This window comes from Rhamphochromis sp. 'chilingali' (genome assembly GCF_963969265.1).
Source record: "Rhamphochromis sp. 'chilingali' genome assembly, chromosome: 20".
In the NCBI taxonomy this organism is placed as follows: domain Eukaryota; kingdom Metazoa; phylum Chordata; class Actinopteri; order Cichliformes; family Cichlidae; genus Rhamphochromis; species Rhamphochromis sp. 'chilingali'.
Window position 1 is genome coordinate 13,387,868 of NC_137947.1, and position 18,575 is coordinate 13,406,442.

The 18,575-nt window shown below is 38.8% G+C and overlaps 1 protein-coding gene across 2 annotated transcripts; it reads right to left on the reverse strand.

Moving 5' to 3' along the window:
- Positions 1 to 731: 731 nt before the first annotated feature.
- fam135a (family with sequence similarity 135 member A) lies at positions 732 to 17,356 on the reverse strand. Of its 2 annotated transcripts, XM_080869769.1 has the most exons (21): positions 17,076 to 17,356; positions 15,052 to 15,181; positions 12,741 to 12,820; positions 11,834 to 11,973; positions 10,748 to 10,818; positions 10,463 to 10,636; positions 10,065 to 10,191; positions 9,134 to 9,287; positions 8,483 to 8,560; positions 8,102 to 8,151; positions 7,491 to 7,649; positions 7,280 to 7,353; positions 6,971 to 7,125; positions 4,895 to 6,836; positions 4,606 to 4,766; positions 4,423 to 4,514; positions 4,245 to 4,342; positions 3,874 to 4,025; positions 3,604 to 3,714; positions 3,323 to 3,436; positions 732 to 1,868 (listed from the first exon to the last, which is right to left on the reverse strand). In XM_080869769.1, exons 2-21 carry the CDS (start codon positions 15,126 to 15,128, stop codon positions 1,663 to 1,665), a joined length of 4,215 nt encoding a protein of 1,404 aa, XP_080725895.1. In that variant the 5' UTR covers positions 15,129 to 15,181; positions 17,076 to 17,356; the 3' UTR covers positions 732 to 1,662. The 2 variants fall into 2 exon arrangements, with proteins under 2 accessions (XP_080725895.1, XP_080725896.1); XM_080869770.1 differs by lacking the exons at positions 11,834 to 11,973; positions 12,741 to 12,820; positions 15,052 to 15,181; positions 17,076 to 17,356 and adding an exon at positions 11,555 to 11,809.
- Between the last annotated feature and the right edge of the window lie 1,219 nt (positions 17,357 to 18,575).

Below are 18,575 nucleotides of genomic sequence, written 5' to 3' on the forward strand. Positions count from 1 at the left end.
GAGCATTAGGTGCGCCCAGAAATCACGTGACGTGAATGTGCACCATCCCGGTTAGTGAGCCGCGTTGAGTGTACCCAGGGTTTTTAAATGGGGCCCTATTTAATCAGACTGAATAGCTGATTTTACGGTTCAGGAAACTGCGGACTGAAATTAAATTCTGTTTAAATTATTAGAATCTACTTAACACCACTTATAACGGGTATGATACATTTTGTCTGAGACTTTCATTTTTGTAGAATAAAACTACTCTAGGAATAACAACTTGATAATAACAAAAATAACAATTGAACTCCATTAGCAAAAATTCACAACACGCCTAAACCTTCTGGGATAGTGCAAAAACCCTGCTCTCACGTCTTAAGAACAGGAGGCATTAATATTGTCACTTGTAAGTTTCAGATCAAGGCACACAACCTGTGGATCAAAACACTACACAAGAACCTCTATAGACACGTCAAACTGCGACGACACCGCCATCTGCAGGCTAATTGCTGGCACTGCATTGAATACGATCAATGAACACAATCGAAAAAGAACAAGTTGCACATAAAGGTTAAAATTAAAATAATATGCTACACAACCCTACTCTTAATCAAATTTAGCAGATAAGGATGTATTACTTACTGATTGACATTTCAGAGATTTTGCCTACATGCACCAAATGCTTAGGAGTGACAACGCTCCCAATTCCTGAAATGAACTCCAGAAAAAAAGACAAGTCGTATACATACTTCATAGTATGCATATTTAATGTTACATTATGATGATATATAAACAACTGTCCAAGAAACATTTCTCAGTTTCAACCAACATTTCCAGTTTAAACATAAATAATCACCAAATGATTAACCAAGTGCTTTCGATAAAAGGTTCATATTACCAACACGTGCGTTTCCTGAATCATGATCATTGCTTAAAACCCCGTAATCAAATGTCATGTTGTCGGCAAAGCTTTACGCTCCCAACGCCAGGCTGGGCAAATGCGCAGAATGCTGTAACTGTTAGAGACAGCATAAAGATTTCAACCAAAGCCAAGGCTGAGAAACAATCCTATTTCAAATGCAATCTTTGCCATTAAAAATGATGGAAAATTGTTGATAAAAAAAGTAACTTGTACAAATGACCATTTTTAGTACAAAAGCTTGTAAAATGTAGTTGTGGTGCAAATCAATGCAGTGTCTCTTAAATTTGGTGGAAAAAAAATCATTTGCAATGGTGAGGACAGTACGTGCAGAATTGACTTGGGTCAGCTCACCAAAACAGCCATTTCTTTTTTGTAGCAGCTACATTTCCAGTTCAGCATCTAAAATTAACTGAATAACTTGGAGTAAAACAATGTTTTAAGTAAAAACAAAGCACATAAATAACACTGAAAATATAGCATATGAGGAGGGGAAATAATTTAACCACCCCTCCAAAGAAAAAAAAAAGAAAAAAAGGAAGTAGTAGAAAAATAAAAATAACAAGATCCATAACCACTGATTCCAACATCATCAGACAGAAACCACAATTTTCCTTATATGAATGATAATTAAAAAAAGTTATATGCATTTAAAAACAAAGAGATAATCCAGATACTATAATCAGAATAAAATTTAGCTGCGTTGAGGTATACGCTCCACATTCCTCTTGTCCAGCCAAATGTCTGAATCTGTCGCAGTTCTACTGAAAGAACTTGAGGCCTGCAACAAGGAAGAACTTCTCCAGGAAGATCTCAGAGTCGAGGACGGCGATGTGAGCAGCCCGGCCGATAAGGGAGTTGGCTGTGTTGGGCAGGGCGTGAATGACATCATATCGCACTAGATTGCAGTCTTTGTTCTGAAGCACTGGCAGCAGCAAGTTTTCAATCATCTCAGCGTACACAGGACCTGGTGTAAGCAAGACCAAAGAGGTTGGTTATAGTCATTTACTTTTAAAAAGACAGGAGAATCATAGTGTAGAATCATACACTGCTCAAAAAAACCCAGGAAATAAACAACAAAAAAAAAACAAAAAACAAAAAAAAAACCCGGAACTTTTCAGATCACAATGGGGAAAAAAATCTTTCTGATATCTATACTGATATGGACCAGGTATTGTGAAAGGATGTCACATTATTCGATGTAAATGAAATCTGGGTTGAGTTCATGGACCCCCTGGAACTTAAACTAAAACAAACAAAACAATGCAGCAGACTAGTCTATTTGCCAGAATTTAATTAGAGCAACTCAAAAATGGTACTCAAGTAGTTTGTATTTCCCAATTATGTTGTTATTCATGTCTGGCAATGTCGAGTCGTGCTCCTATTAAGATGACAGATGATGTCCTGGGGGATCCTCTTCTAAAACTGGACCGGTGCATCCCTGAGCTCTTGGACAGTCTAAGGTGCAACCACGCAGCATCGGACATTCATCCCAGTGGCCTGCTTTAGGTATTTTGTAGGGCTCTGCCAGTGTTCATCCAGTTCCTCTTTGCACAAAGAAACCGATACAAATCCTGCTGATGGATTAAGGACCTTATAAGACCTTGTCCAGCTCTCCAAGAGTAGCCATTTCCTGGAATCTCCTCTATGCTCTCGAGACTGTGTTGGAAGAGACAGCAAACCTTCCGGCAATGGCACATATTGATGTACCTTATAAGAGGATTTGGACTAACATCTGTATCCTCATGCTACCAGTAGTGACACTGACCCTAACCAAACGCAAAAAAAAATGGTAGGAAAAAAAAGTCAGAAAAGAAGAGGGAAAAAAATGTCTCTCCTCATCTTTAAAATTTAAAAACACTCCCTTTTAGGGGTTGTCTCATTGTTAGCCCTCTGGGGCACCTGTTAATTTGTTGTCAACACCAAAGCAGCTGAAACTGATTAACAACCCCCCCCCCCCGCTAGTTAGCTGACCAGATCAATATCAATGCCACAGAAGTTTAAGTTAAGTGACTTGATGCTCTGATTAGTGTTCCTTTAATTTTTGAGCAGTGTATAGATTAGCATTAGTTTGCCAACATCAATTAGAAATCATAATTTATTCTTTATTTCTTTATGTACAAAAAAGACATAAAAGGAAAAAGGATGTAAAAAATTCTGAAAATGAGGAAGAAAGGAGAAATCATTTGAGAGAAAAAAAAGAAAAAAGGCCAAAAATAGTTTAGTCACTGTCTAAACACACAACCGGAACTGAAGGTCACACATTCGAGGGAAACTACACTACATGGTTGAACAATAAGTGTGCAGTGTAATTGTCTGAGCCTTTAAGTCTCAGCTTTTCAGGCTTTCTTACTTTTCTTCTGCATTTACCAGACATCTTGAACTTGCAAGTCACATAGCAAGGATCTAGTTTCAACCCACCTGTTTGTTTGTCCTTTAATGCAGTTTTGCACATTTCTATTCGAGCAGAATGATAGGGAACATAGCGATCCTGCAGTGACCCCACTAGCACCACATTCTTGAAAAACTGCAAACCTAGAAAGATGTATGAGTATAAGGTTTATATATATATATATATATATAAATCTGATCTTCCAAATATACAAGCGAAAACATCTGGTTTAAATTTAAAAAAAATTAAATTAATTAAATTAAAAATTAATTTAAAGAGAAAAAAAAAAAAAAAAAAAAAAAAAGCTTACCAGATTTCTTGCTGAGCTTATAGAGGAAAGTTTGGCGAGGATCAGAGTGATCACGACATGTCAGCTGCAAAAGTGACCCAGACTTTTTCCACTTCTGCATGAACCAAAGGCCTAAAAACGAAGTTATATTAGTTATTTAACAGGATCCATCACTATGACAAAAGAGACAAAACACACACACAAAAATAAATAAACAGAAAACATCAGCTACCAATAAGCTGACTAAAATATGGAATCTCTGAAAATACAGTCAACTCTTCTGACGTTCACCTGTATTCACCAGAGCAGAGCTGTTGTATAGTGTCCCCAGGTGAGGCCCGGAAAGGGAAAGAAAAGTGTGTAGCTTGTTCAGGTAACATTTAAACCTGGGTCTGGTCAGCACTGAGCGGACTATGAGGTTTCCCAGCGAATGACCGACAAAGCTGCAAAGGATACATCGATAAAAAATAAAAAAATAAAAATGTAAAGACAGCAAACAACATTAAAATGGAACACTTTCACTGACATACTTTAACAGCATTAGACATGCTTTTGGAAATCAGTTAACTGAATCACCAACTTAAATCTAAGTTCAATAAAATACAAGCAATTTCTTAATAATTATGTTATGATATTAGATTTGGATTAACAGAATGCATTACCTTATCTTTGACACTGTAAGGTTGTATATCTGAATGTACTGGACTATTTCATCCAGCAGTCGGTCTGTCATTGACTCAAAGTCAGCAAAGGTGTCATTCTGCAGATAAAAATAGTATTAAATAAACAACGCAAAAAACCCCAAAAAAACATTTTCCAGGTTTATTTTCATATCTATACCTGATTCCTCTCCGACATTAGAAAGTCTATACGAGCACCAGGCAGTCCAAGCTCCAGGTAGGTCTTCACAAGTCTGAGGTCTGCACTGTTACCTGCAGCAATAAAGGGAACAAAATGCATCCATTAATTTTTTAATAAAAAAGCAAACTGATTTCAAAAGCAACTCTCAGAACTTTTTCTTACCATCCAGGCCATGGACACAGACTATGAGATGGATGCCTTCTTCACAGCTTTCATCTTCCTCCATGCTGAAATAGGGCACAGTGGATGCCAGCTCAGGCACCTCGCTGTACAAGAACCCAGGAAGCTTTAGCTGCTTCATTTCTTCCTTGGCCTTAATAAACCTGCACAAAAAAACCCCAAAAGCCACAGGTGGATGAATATTTATCTGTAACGTGTGAAATTTGACAAGTGTGTGCCTGAAGACATTAAGTGATATTTTAAAAAGAAAAAAGAAAAAAAGATGACTCACGCTTTCATCTGTGGTGTGGGTGCGCACTCATACCACTGCAAGCTTGAAGAAAGGGAAGTGGCTGAATAAGGAGGTCTTCCGAAGCTATATCCAACACTGCTGGCGGTTATGTTTGAGCAGATCGGAGCTTTTGATAAATCTTTTGTTTCATGGAGGTAGCCAATGCCAAGTTGTTCAAATGAAAGATTTGTCTCTTGAGCAGCTGCATCCCCAACCTGCTCATCATCAGCAACACCATTCACAAAAGCGTAGCCGTCACCTTCCTCATAGTAACCATTCTCTATCATCTCATGCTCCGTCTCATCCTCATCCTCCTCAACCTGTGGTCCTGCCTGAATTCCCAGTGTGATAGCAGATGTTTCTATAGGGCTGATCTCAGACACATCTGTGCTAGAGCATGAGCCGAAGTAGTTTTCAACCATTCCACGTTTTACCAGGTCAGTGCTACTGGTGGTGGCAGAGTTACTGGAAGGGCAGGCTGTATGAGGTTCACTACGGGACTCCTTATATCCAGAGCTGGCTGCTTCCTGTAGTCCCAAGTCAGAAATACATATTAATTTGGGGTCTGTTTCCAAATCCAAAGAAGGCTTTCCAAGTTGGGAATCCCCTGTAACAGTGTCAGGTTTGCAGGCAGCATCAGGCCGTCCGCTGATATCTCCAGAAAAGACTAAACTCTGCTCCTGCACCAAGATGCTCGATTTCCTGCCACGGACTTCAGCTCCACTGGAGGCCCTAGAGGAGCCTTCACCTTCATCATCTGAAGGCAAGGAGTTGATGGAAGTGAGAGATGACTGGACTCCACTGACAGCGCTGATGCTTTCTGGGTACAGAATTTCTCCAGCCCCTCCAGGCTTCTGCACTGTGCTATGCTGAACAGGTCGTGGTGCAGAACTCTGGAGGGCCCTCTCAGGCTGTGGGGCCACAGCAACACCTGATTCCCCAACACATACGCCAGCACAGGTGTTTTGTCCTAGAACAAGCTGAGTGGCAAAGGAGCTGGGCTCACTTTCAATGCCTGAGTCTGAGAGGCGAGATGAAGCACTGGGGGCTCCTCCGTCTGTTAGTCGGATACAATCACTCTTTACCTGTACTGAGACTACACAGGACTGGCTGCGCTGCGCTGTCTCTTTACTTGGCCTTTCAAATACAGATTCCACAAAAGACTGTTGTGAGTAACAGAGGTCTGTCTGGGTAATCTCAGGAATATTACTGTTGACTCTTCCTTCAGCCTGACATGGTAGAGCCATTACTTTATCATGTTGGTATGGGTCCTTGTTACTTCCTTCCACCTCATTTTGTTTTAGTCCAGCAGACCATTGTGGCATCTTTTGGCCACTGTGGTCTTGTTTGTCTTTTGGAATCGGTTGGTTACATGTAGCAACAGCCCCAGTACCCGCCTGGGGATTACTCTGAGTGTCCAAGATTGTAGGATTTGTAAAAATACCTTTCTGACAAGCAGCATTAGTTACATTATTGTCCACAACAGCATCATCAGCACGGTTTCCAGAATGTACTGATGTGACAACAGAGTCGAAAACAGAACTGGCATTAGTCCTTAAATGACTAGTTGTGTCCCCCAGTAAAGTACCTTGTTCCTCAGCTTGGTTAAGGGCAACTTCCCCTTCTTTGTACTTTGAGCTGCTGGCACCATAGGGAGCTTTGAGGTTCTTATAGCCCACCAAAACCACAGAGTCTTTAGAGCCTTGTCTAATCAGCTTCTTAGAGTTTTCAGCCTTTGAATTTTTCTTCAGTTTGACTGACTTGCCTTTGGACTTAGGTGGTGGATCACAGTTGTCAGGCCAGGGGTTATCCACAGGGGCACATCGTGACTCAGGTATTGGGCTGGCTGCTGCACTGAGGTCCTTTGCATTAGGCTTGTCTGTTTTAGCAGAAGCTGAGCCAGTCCTTGTATTGTGCATGCCCAGCCAGGGTCCATCCCGATCTTCAAGATTCAACCAAGTTAAACCAAAAAACAACAAAAAAAAGCCCCAAAAGGACACAAAACAAAAATATAAATATATTTAAAAATCAGAAACATACCTAATTAAACAAAATAATCAAAACAATTTTACTGACCTTCAGTGATAGAGTCCAGGTATCTATCCTCAAAGATGATTGGTAGTGAGCTAACATCACCATCCAGGTCAGCACATTCCACTGGAAGTGGAGGCAAAGACAAGAAGTAGCTGGAGCTTTTGACCGCATTAGTCATCTGTTGGTGACTGTGAGCACTGAAGGAGGGAGCAGAAAGAAAAAGAAAAAAAAAGCAGACAACAACTCAAATAGAGAAAAGTTATAGTATGTCAGGCAAGTAAGTACTGGTCCAGGCCTGATAAAAGGAATGCTACATTTCACAATCAAGGCACGCATGCCAACTTGACTTACTGTAACTCCTGATATGCCAGTGCGGATTGTCTTGGATGTTCAAGACAAAAGAAAGCCTCAGCAAACCGCCTGACCTGTAATAACAGTATAAAATAAGAATTCAGTCTATACTGTGGAGGTAAGAGAATAGTTCTGGATCAAAACAGTAAAGATTATCACCACTAGCAGATATCTAGCAAAATGTTTAGTAGGTTTAAAAAGTTGAACTCACTCTTAGTGTATGATGCTCCACAGCTAGTATGGCTGCAACATGCTCCTGCAGGGACACAACCTCTAGGAATTGTCCCCAGAGAGCCATGAGCAGAGAGCAGAGTTGAGCCAGGTTCATATTAACTAGTTCTGCCAGCTCATCAGGTGACTCTGCTTTTTGCTATAAGTACAAACATACAAGTCAACCATCAGGGGGCTCAAGTTAGCAATAAACTAAAAGCAAGTTTCAAAATGTACAATCACAATATACTCAAAAAGCTCACAAAACGTACAAAACATGCTCTATTACTTTTAATGCAGAGAGGGCACAACTATCTGGGCCGGATTTGAGGGAGCAAACTGCAAAAGACTGGTTATCTGATCTACATAAATATGAAATACTTTCAGTTTCAAATGCTATTCAATCAACTCAGAAGCAACACAATGCCTGCTCACAAATGCCACAGACGCAATGGTATCTTAATAATTTGCTGACACACCTTGAGCCATTTGGTATAACAAAAGATTCCCATCCTACAGCAAATAAAGCTTTCTATGCAACCCCCCCCAAAAAAAAACCCCCACAAAAAAACAAAATACCCCACACACACAACAGAAATGAACAGGCCTTACCTTGACTTGTTCACATAACTCAGTCAGACGGGCCTCTAAGTCAAGTTGTTCTGAGGAAGCAAATTCAACAAGTTATTTAATCATACAGAAATCTTCTGACCTTGTAATCCGACCACATTAAGAAAGTTTTATCAGAGAAAAGTATAAGAAAGTATTTTTAAATGTGTTATGAAACTCTTCGTCCAAAGCCTGGTTATTAAGGTGGAAAGAAAGGATGAGTATACAGAAATTAAAAAGGTTACAGTAGCTTATTTTGCTTCTAAAGAGTGGGTTATACAGAGGCCATGGTGTTTTCAACAAGGAGGAAAGTGAAGTGAAAAGAAAAAAAAAAAAAGCGGGAAAAAAGCAAGCGGAGTTGAGGTACAGTACTTTGGGACATACCTATGTAGACGTGCCTTTGACTTCGGGGATAGGGTCTTCTGAGTACTCGCTCATAAAGGACTTGCATGCTGGGCTTGGCTAGTAAAATTGCACATATAGTCATGTTTAACCTTTTTCATTATTTTTTCCCCTAGGATGGGTTACTATCTGCCAGTTGTGTGGATTGGGTTTCCCAAGCCATAATTACAACAGTGAGTTGTGTCTGGCTTTAATCTACTGGTTACCAGACTTCCCTACTGGAAGCAAGTGTTGTAAGTATAATGAACTAAGATCACCTGATTAGATCTCTAAAACAACTCAGTAAGCTGCTTGTGCAGTCAGTTTAAAGGGCTTAATGTGATAATGTGTAAGGATCAAGTGAAATGATATGGCCTCACAATAAATTTGGACACAGCAAACACAAAAGAAAAACAAAACAATGACAGTCCACTGATTGCAAAAACAATGATTAAGAAGCTATAAGTATTATATTTAATTGTGCGTAACTCTGAGAAAATGTTTTTTTTCCTCAGAGGCTATAAGTTTAAAAAGAGTGCAAAAATAAATATAAATTCTTATTTAATTAAGTCTTGTATTTAGGGATAATGCATTGCTTTACAGCTTGCAGTAACAACACTGTTGATGCTGATATTAATGCACAATGCTGCATACCTAATTCCATACGATGAGAGGAGGGCAGGTCCTTAGTAATGGAGGTGAAGTAACCAAAGAGGCCCTGGTAGGCTATTAGGAGATTGGAGCAAAGGTTATGGTGCAGAGTGAAGGCATGCTGCAGACACTGGTCAGATACCAAGAATGTCCTGCCCTGAGGAACAAAAATGGGAAAGAAAATGCTATAAAAAAAACAAAAAAACAACAACTCTGTGAACATTATTATTACCTTAACATTGTAGATAATTCGCTCATTAGCCACTGCCAAAACAGAAACTCTTGGACATAGGGGGGAAAAAATATACATTTGTTGCCTCTATTTCAAGTTTTACTACTCAAAAAAGTGCCCATGAAGAGAATTTAGAGGCACCTGTTTTTAGGGTTGGTAGAGCATTTGACTGATGTATAACATCCTCAAAGAATTATTCTAGAAAGAAAATGATTTAAAAATGCCTCATTACTCTGGTGTTACAGTACCTCCACAGAGCACTATGAATCATAACAGATTATTCTGAGTTACTTCCAGGCATTTGTTTTCCTTATAATAGTTACTTTACAGTGGCTGCTGTACACCTTGTTGTCAAATGTGTCGATGGGTTATCCCCATGCTGCATATTAGTGGAGTGATGAGGGGAACTGCAAGTGTAGACTGATGTGTAGAGCTGTGAAATTCACCACTGTGTCAACATAATAATCAAAGTCTACATTTTCTTCCTTATAAGAATATAACTAGGGTTCCACAACATATTGCACACTGAGTACTAGATTGCAGTCATTTTTTACTTCACTTAATGCAGTCTTTGTACTATTTGTGGAACAACACAATACAAAAAAAGGCATCTTTTAGATCAACTCTGAGGTGCACAATCATCTACAAATAAAGCAAATATTTCCAGATACATTTGGTTTGCTATAAGACAAGACCACTTACATCTGGCGATACTTGCTTGACATAAGTGCTGCCAAACACGACATTCTCCAGAGGTGGGATGACTGAGTCTTTGCTCTGTGCTGGAGCATTGCGGTTAAGCCATGTAGATTTGACGGGTCGAGGTAAACTAGGAAAAGAGACGCTGAAGTCAAACTCATGCAGTCACCACAAGATTTTAGTAAGCTTTTGACTACTTTATATTTAATTCTAACCCAAAGTCATAAGTTATCTTAACTGCTTCAAACAGACAATCTTGTGGCATGTTTAAAAACAATTTTAAAAAGGCATTATGTTGAAGTTTGCTGCATACAGCAAAGCCAAATGACATCATAAAATCATGTAAGAGCTTCAAGAGCTGTGCTTGAATTTTCAGTAAGGTAAATCACCCCTTGTCTGACCTGATAAGGGGCTGATGTAGTGCCACAAGGGAGGCATGGATGGCTACCGAGATGACAGACAGGTGGAAGTAGTCAAACATGACATTGATGTGTTGGTGGATGCCTCGCTGAAGGCTAAAGTGCAAACGAAGTGTGCGACCACTGATATTCTGTAGAGAGTTTGGATCATCTGGCCTGCATAAATTATATAATAAAGAACCTTAGAAGTGCCTTATTTGCATAAGAGATGCAAATGTCAAAATTATAAAACACTGTATAATGCACACGAAATATTTCAACACCTACGTGTAATCACCATCTGTGAAATATAAATCCAAGAAGAGCTGGAAATCCATATCATTGAGGGACTCTTCTACCTGAAGAGAATGAAAAACAGTAATTGGTGGTTAAATAGTGAACTTCAAAGCCTGCGTGCAAAAAGCAACATGTGCCGGGCTGATTTGAAGCTACCAAGATGTTTTTTTGTAATTTGATGGTATCAACTCTAATAAGTCTAATACATTTTGAAACCGTTTGTTTGTTTGACCTATGCCCCAAGAGCACACCAGGTGTCAAAACAGTTTCTGCTGTTCTAACAGAATGCACTAAACTCCACATATCTGTTTATTCACTGGAAAAGCAAAGTGGCACAAATAAGTTAGAAGCAATTTCAGAGAAGACATTCATTCTGACAGCTGCACTGCTTTGGGTGAGTAAGAAAGAAAAATCTCTTTGTCTCCATTTCTGTGATATTCTGCAGACGCATCATGCTCATACTGTACTGCTTTTGGCTGAAGGCAGCATCTGGACTTCCAAATTGTGCTCCTGTGTCTGAAGGAGGAATTACCCAGCATTTCTACCAAAAACATGTTCCACACTAACTCTTTAGATTTTACTTTATAGTTAGGACAATGAGTCTATGATTCCTAATATGACAAAAATGTTTTTGCCCGTTAAGACAATTTCTTTAATATAAATGCATATTAAATTAACAAGACAAAATTGACAAAATTTGTTAAAAATGTTTTATTACAACCTCTTTGCATGTTTGTTGCACATTTATTTTGATTTTCCTCTCTGCAGGGAGGGAAAAAAAGAAGAAAGAAATCTTACTCAACATCCACATTTCAGCTGCTTTTTTTCCCCCTTTCCTGAAACACAGAATAGGGAAGCGCAACTCCAGATGGTAGATGTTTGTATGGAGGACTCGCTCTCAGTTTCATAAACCACAGACACAACAGTATCCGATACAGAAAAACAAGAAACCTTTAACGCCGACTATATTTAGCTGTGCAACAGCCGGTTCTGCTTCATGTGACGTATTGGCAAATACACTGTAATAAATAAATGCCTTGTATAAGTAAAAACAACATATTTATTTTCTAAACGTACCCTCTTTTCATCAAGCAGCATCATCACTTTGAAGAGCAGGACATCATTGACAACAACCTCTTCATTTTTATACAGGATCTGGAACGTTTTGCTGCAGATGACGTCATCTTGGACTGATGCAGGAAACGCCAGATCAGAGCCTAGACAAAACTATGATGATTAATTGCGGGTCCATGAAAAATTATCATTAAAGAATTATAACCTATCCTGCCCTAACATTACTATTTCTAAAGATAATAGTGTTTCTATTATCGTTAGAAACACTAACACCATGCATGTAATGGTATCTCTACAATCTACATTGTAAATTATGTCACAAGATATATCTTATGTCTGTAGTTGCAGTGGCAGATTTGGTCCTAACAACAATTTTACAAAATAAAGATAAAACTGAAATCAAAACACCTATCCCCTACCGAGGACCCTATATGTCTGACACAAATGTTTTGTATTAAACAACAGTTACATTTTCTAAGGCAGATAAACAAAACCTTAGATAAACACTGAGAATAAAAATGGTATAACATACACCAAGTCTACCTGACTTTTTAGCAAAAGTTAATCAACATCACCTATACAGTTACAGGTATAAATCGAGCCCTCTGATATGAAAATTAGCCATGTACTACTTAATGCATACTGCAGGCTACCAAAGCCTTATTTAATGGCTTTAATTAGGAAAAATCTGAGAACAGTCACTGCTTCGGGTTTACCAATATTAATGCAACTTTTGAATACATATTTTAGTTACTATATCAAATTAGGCAAATGTATTAATAAAATATTGCCTTTTCATGACAGAGACATTACAGACCACATTTTGCTTCCCAATCAATCACACTTTGTCTTTAGTATTCTGCATGATGTTATCATTCATCATTTACATACCACATTTTAAAGAACTTACCTCCTGGGTGAAGTAGACTGGCCTCAACCTTGTGTGGGACGCGGGGTGGCACCTTAAGACTGGCACGCAGCTGGTAGAACCTGTAAATACATAGAAATCTTTTACCTCTTTCCCTGATAAAGATGACATTTGACAACCTCCCCTGCACACAACAAGTTTTGATAGCCTTGCTGCACAGGCAGAGACCACCTTCATTAACGTCTGATGAACACCCAGACATTTTATTCTATAAGCAGGCCGGAAATATAACAACGACTGCTCAGTTCAGCAAAAACGATTCAGGTTTTTAAACCTTTAAAAGCCCACTAGTAGTAAAGAGCTAAAATGAAGACATCCATGAAAGACAGCTCTACGTGCTTGGTGAACATTATTAGACACGCTGTAAAAGGGGAACAAACCGCACAGGTTAGCTACAAGTGCTTCAACTTGTAAAAGGACACTTCACCTCTAATAAATGAATAATGAGCACTTTCTTTTGCAGTCACTCATGTAGTAAACCTAGGCTCTTAAAGCACTGATGAGTCAGGAGCTTTGGGCAGGAGTTTTATCTCAGCACTGGGACATATCATTACAGTGCTGTTATAAAAAATAATTTCCAGATGTTAAAGATCAAAACTGCAGCTTAAAAAACACAAGTCACTTTTCTTCCTTCCTTATGCTTCCATTAAACGTTGCACAGCGCTGGACGTGTACAAAAAGAAAAGAATGTCTGCATGGGGTGTATTATTCCAAACTGGCAGGATGACGGAAACTTTGGACACCATCCTGCCCAGAGCCACGAGGAATTGTATTAGGGACCAGGAAGTAACAGCTCAAGTCAAAGGGGAAAGTTGGACTGAAGCTTCCAAATGAAGACAATAAAAGCCAGTAAGTGGTTTATTTAGAGCAATATGTGCTATGCTGCTAAGTGAGCTCAGCCCATAAAAATGATAAATGTATCTCTTAAATCTGACATGATGACCTCAAGCTCTGCCTTTACATTACTACTTAGATCCAGTCTGGCACATACATAGTATGCTGTAGTTAAAACAATATATTCAACCAAAAATATACAATCACCAATTTCTAGAGACACCAAATATTGGTATTTTAATAAATACATTAAAATACTTTGGGGATATTATGAATAAGAGGGCTCATCTAATGCACCACCATCCCGACATAACTTTAAACTGGGAAAAAAAAATCCTCCAACACTGGACACAAAGCTTGACGAAGCTACGTCCTAATTCAGAGCAAGCAGTGGCGCAGTCACACGAGTAATAATAGGACAGCAATCCCCTTGAATGCCCCCCCAAAAAAGTGGCTGCCTGGTTATTGATTCTTTTCCCCTCCACATTTTGTGCCAGATTAATAAGTAACATATGTTACTGAAATACTCATAGTATAATCACGTATACTGTGACTTTGCATAACTGTAAAATGTTAAAGTTGTAATAATATCATATTGTGGGGCGATTCCCACCTCTAATTAATTTGGTTTCTAAAATTATCACCAAATACAGCCAAGTAGCCGACCTGTGCCAGATCAAATGTTATTCTGCTGTACCACAGTCAGCTATCTTTTACAAAATTTAAGCACATTTGCAAAAACAACTTTATCTGTTTTTGTTTATTCAAGTTATTTTTGATTGTTATTCACAGCATGCTATATTTAGGCATCCTAAAGCATCAATGCTCATGCTTCAATTAACGGTAGATCATTTAACTATTTTACCACGCCAGCGGCAATATGATAATCAAGATGCAAATTCAAATTTAATGAGTCAGAAAAGAGGAACTCCTCCATATTTGTATTCACATGGTATACTTCACTGCATGACTTCAAAAGTTACTCAACTTCTTTACTGAGTACTTTTTACAAACTGTAAAAATTACAGTTTAAATACATTTACAGTATGGTCTTTATCTCCATTATCACTGTGGTGTAATAACAACAATTATCAAAACAAAGCGGTAGATTTACATATCTGAAAAAGTATAGTCAAGTACTGATTTGCATATTCTGTACTGTCTGTACAAGAGCATTTGTGAGTGCCCTGAAGGTCTGAACAACATTGCCAAGTGTCCTACATTGGCTGGGACACTCAGAGAACACTTCCTGATCCTCTCTAATGCAAACTGCAAGACAAAGCTTGTTCGGGTTTCTTCAAAAACATTCCAGCACAGCTGAACAATATTTAGCATAGCACATTGTAAAAGTAGATAAATATATTCTGGGGAAATCCATGTCATGGATAAAATCCATCTTAGACTCATGCCAGGAAGAAAACATGGAATTACTTTTCCCAAACACTCAGACAAAACTCACCCTCTCTGGAACAGGTCCACATTGTAAAACTTGTGGAGCTCCACAGAGAACTCCACTGTGGCCTGGACTTCAGTCATCTTGGTCTCTACAGGCAGAGGTGCCTTACATCATCTGGGATACACCTGTAGGCCTGCAGGCAAAAGTAATCAAATTAGTCATTTCAGTTCCAGCAATCAGGTTATTGCAAAACCTTTACACTTGAAAATGCAGTATTTAAACTGAGTTAAACTGAATGAGAACTTCTAAAAAGCTGTAAAACGACTCACCTAGGTTTACAAAAAGAAACCCAAGGTCAAATCAGTTAAAAGAAAACATCACCAGCAGTCACAAGAGTGAGTTTAAGAATATATAACAGTTGGGTTCATTTTTAGAGAAGTTATTAGGGCATAAGGTCTAAATTTGGCACACGAGGCATGCCGTCCTCTGGGCCTAATTAGTTAACAGCCCATAACAATTATAGAATTGATATGACAGGATAAGAGAAAATACTATTAATAACATTGCACAAAATAGCCCTGAAATACAATATTACCAAATGGTAGTGTTAGAAATACACACAGACCTACTTTAGACCTTATGTAAGACAAGGGTGTATAGTATTTCTGGCCGTAGCCGAGACAAAATAAAGCTGGCAAAAACAATCATGCAGACGCTTGCTAAATTAGTCATATATTAAATTAATAAATCATCCACTGGGAGATATAATAGCTGTTCATGCCAGTGAAAAGAAATGAGCTACAAAAGACCACCATGAACTTGATCGGGTTAACACAGATGCCTGACAAGATCCAAGGTTAATATCCCTTTCTGAATTCTGTTGCTTTAAAAACACAAAACAACAACAAAAAAAACCCTCCTGCAAATTAACTGGGCACAACACAGAGGACATACAAGGACACCGTCGGGTAAATTTGCCTTTGTGGTCATGTTTGTTTTGGGTATCAATTCCCTTTGCAAGCCTAGCATAAATACTTTATGGTCATACTGAGTTTGCAAGTCAACTGATTAACTAGTTTGTATGAATCGAGCAGCCAAATGCAATTCATACCAGACTAAATTAGATCAAATCAGTGACTGCAGCTTTTGTTAAGCTTTTGGTAACTAAGCTGCAAGACCTATAATAATGTGATGGAAAACTTGACATCGTTACCCTGTCAAACAGTTCCCCGCTGTGTAAATGTTTCAGTACACTTTGATAACATTATGGATTTATGATGCACTGAAAGTTTGGTATTGAGATTGTAGCAGCAACTGGTCTATCAGGTTTAGTCTTTAGACAAAAGCCCATCTCCGACAAGGTATGTAAGCAAAAGTTATATACGTGGAGAATACAAAAGATTAAGTAAGGCGTTGACCGAAATCCTGAAGCATTGCTGTCAATACACCAAACAACCTGCCAGTGCGAGCTGTATCCACTGAAACGTTTGTTCAAACGTAACAATAACACAAAACTGTCACAAAAAACACACCACCAAAACAAAATTACATATTTCCCCGACCAACAACCCGGCGATTGGTGATAAGACGATGTCTCCGGCACTTAAGAAAATGTAAGACACCTCAGGGAAAGTAAAATCTAAACATCTAGTTCTGTTAAAATATACATGACAAGGCCTTAAGACGTCGGTCGGCTCGATGGTTTCTTCTAGAGCCAACAGCTAAAACCCCAAACCAATACAGACAAGGAAATAAACAGCTGTTTAAGTTGTAACTTAGCTTTAGGATTTAGATGCTATAACTAGAAGGAGTGAGGCAGCAAAGGTCTCTAGCTGAAGGGTAGAATCTTTGCAAGGATTTCATTTCGGTTACAGGTGGGAAGCTAACAAAACATATTTTCCCCCAAAAGGATCAGAAAATGTTAGGAAAAAAATCGGCAAAGACAATACACTTTAACAGACCACCCCCCTGAAAACAGTCTCCCTTGACAGTGCCTTAGCTAACGGTAACACTTAGCAGGGCTAGCCACCCACTGAACAGTTGCCACCGGGTAACAATAGCTGCGCAGTCAAGCTAACGCTACTCACCATTTCGCTGGGAAGCTAACATTAGCCGGCTAACCAACGTTAGCTCAAATTTCAGTCCTCTCGCCGTCCTCTCACAGTGAAGTGCGGACTGAAAACAATGCCCCGCTGACTGGTTCTCCTCCCGGCCCGGTCAGCTTCATAGAAAAATTGGCGTTAGAATGTTACACAGCGTCACTCGTCCATGTAGTTATGTCTGTGAGCAGTGTTTGCTAAGCAGGGAGCTAACTGTGCTCAATCTGAAGAGCTGACAGCAGACGCTGCTCTAGCTGTACGCCTCTCAACTGCGCGTAGCTGCACATACCGGAGACGCAGCTGACATGCAAAACTACTACCGTTAAATGGAACATCGCAAAGTTCAACAAGCACACAATAATAATAATTAAAATAAGAAGAAAAAAAAAGGGTTTTTTTCTCCAAAGACGTATGTTTATTTATGTTGTAAAACTTTTGCATAACACTGTCACTTTTTTAAGGCATAATCCAGCCTGTTCATTGTTCTTGTGACATCCAATTCACTTACTCAGTTTAATTTACTTTCATTTAATTCATTTTATTTTTGATAGCCAATGTCACAAATAGAGGTGCAGACATAAAAGCATTTTAGGAAATGTGGTCAGTTACATGTACAAAAATAAATTTAAACAAACCATCCGAAATACATACATACATAAACAACCCCACACACAGACTTAAATATAATACAGAGGTAAAGGAAATAATTCATATATAAAATCCCTTGAAACACCAAATGCCAGTGTGATTAAAAAGATATGCGTCTGTGTCTGCAAGAATACCAAACATGGCTGGACTCTGTAGGTACAGGTGGTATTATTAAGTGGAAGCACTAGTTCGATGTCGAAGAAGATTTTTTGCTCCTTAGATTCAATAAAAAGTCCAGATAAGGTTGAGTCTAAAGGTCTCTGACATGATTTATGTATGCATTTGTTTAATTTATTTATCTCTTCTTCTCAGTAAGCATGGACTCTGAGAAGCAGAAACTGAGAAGAAGAAACTCGGACTCTTACCTTCCAAAAAGATCACATCACTGCTCTGGTCTGATCACCAAGCCCAGATCTAATCTAACTCATCAGTGTAGAGTTCACTTAATATATATCACTTCAAGAAGTTTTTTTTAAAATGACACAACAGAAGGAGGAAATGTGGGGGAGACGCACAAATTCACAATCAACAGTTTCATTTCTTATTCATAATCACTGGTAATCTTGAAAAAAAAAAGGGTCCAGTTTCTTAGAAATCCACACAAGACATTTCTTAGGCTCTGGGTGTTATGACTACTGTGAAAAATGCAAGTCCTGCACTTTATTGCCTTCTTCTAAGAACAAACACAGCTTGAATACTTCCCTGGTCAGAGTCTCTTGATTTTCACTTTGGACTGTACTGGAAACAATGTCGTCTGAATACCATGCAGCCACAGAGATCACAAAGAATGCAGTCCCAAAAGTTCAGGGGAAATTATGTCACCACAGGGTAACATGATCT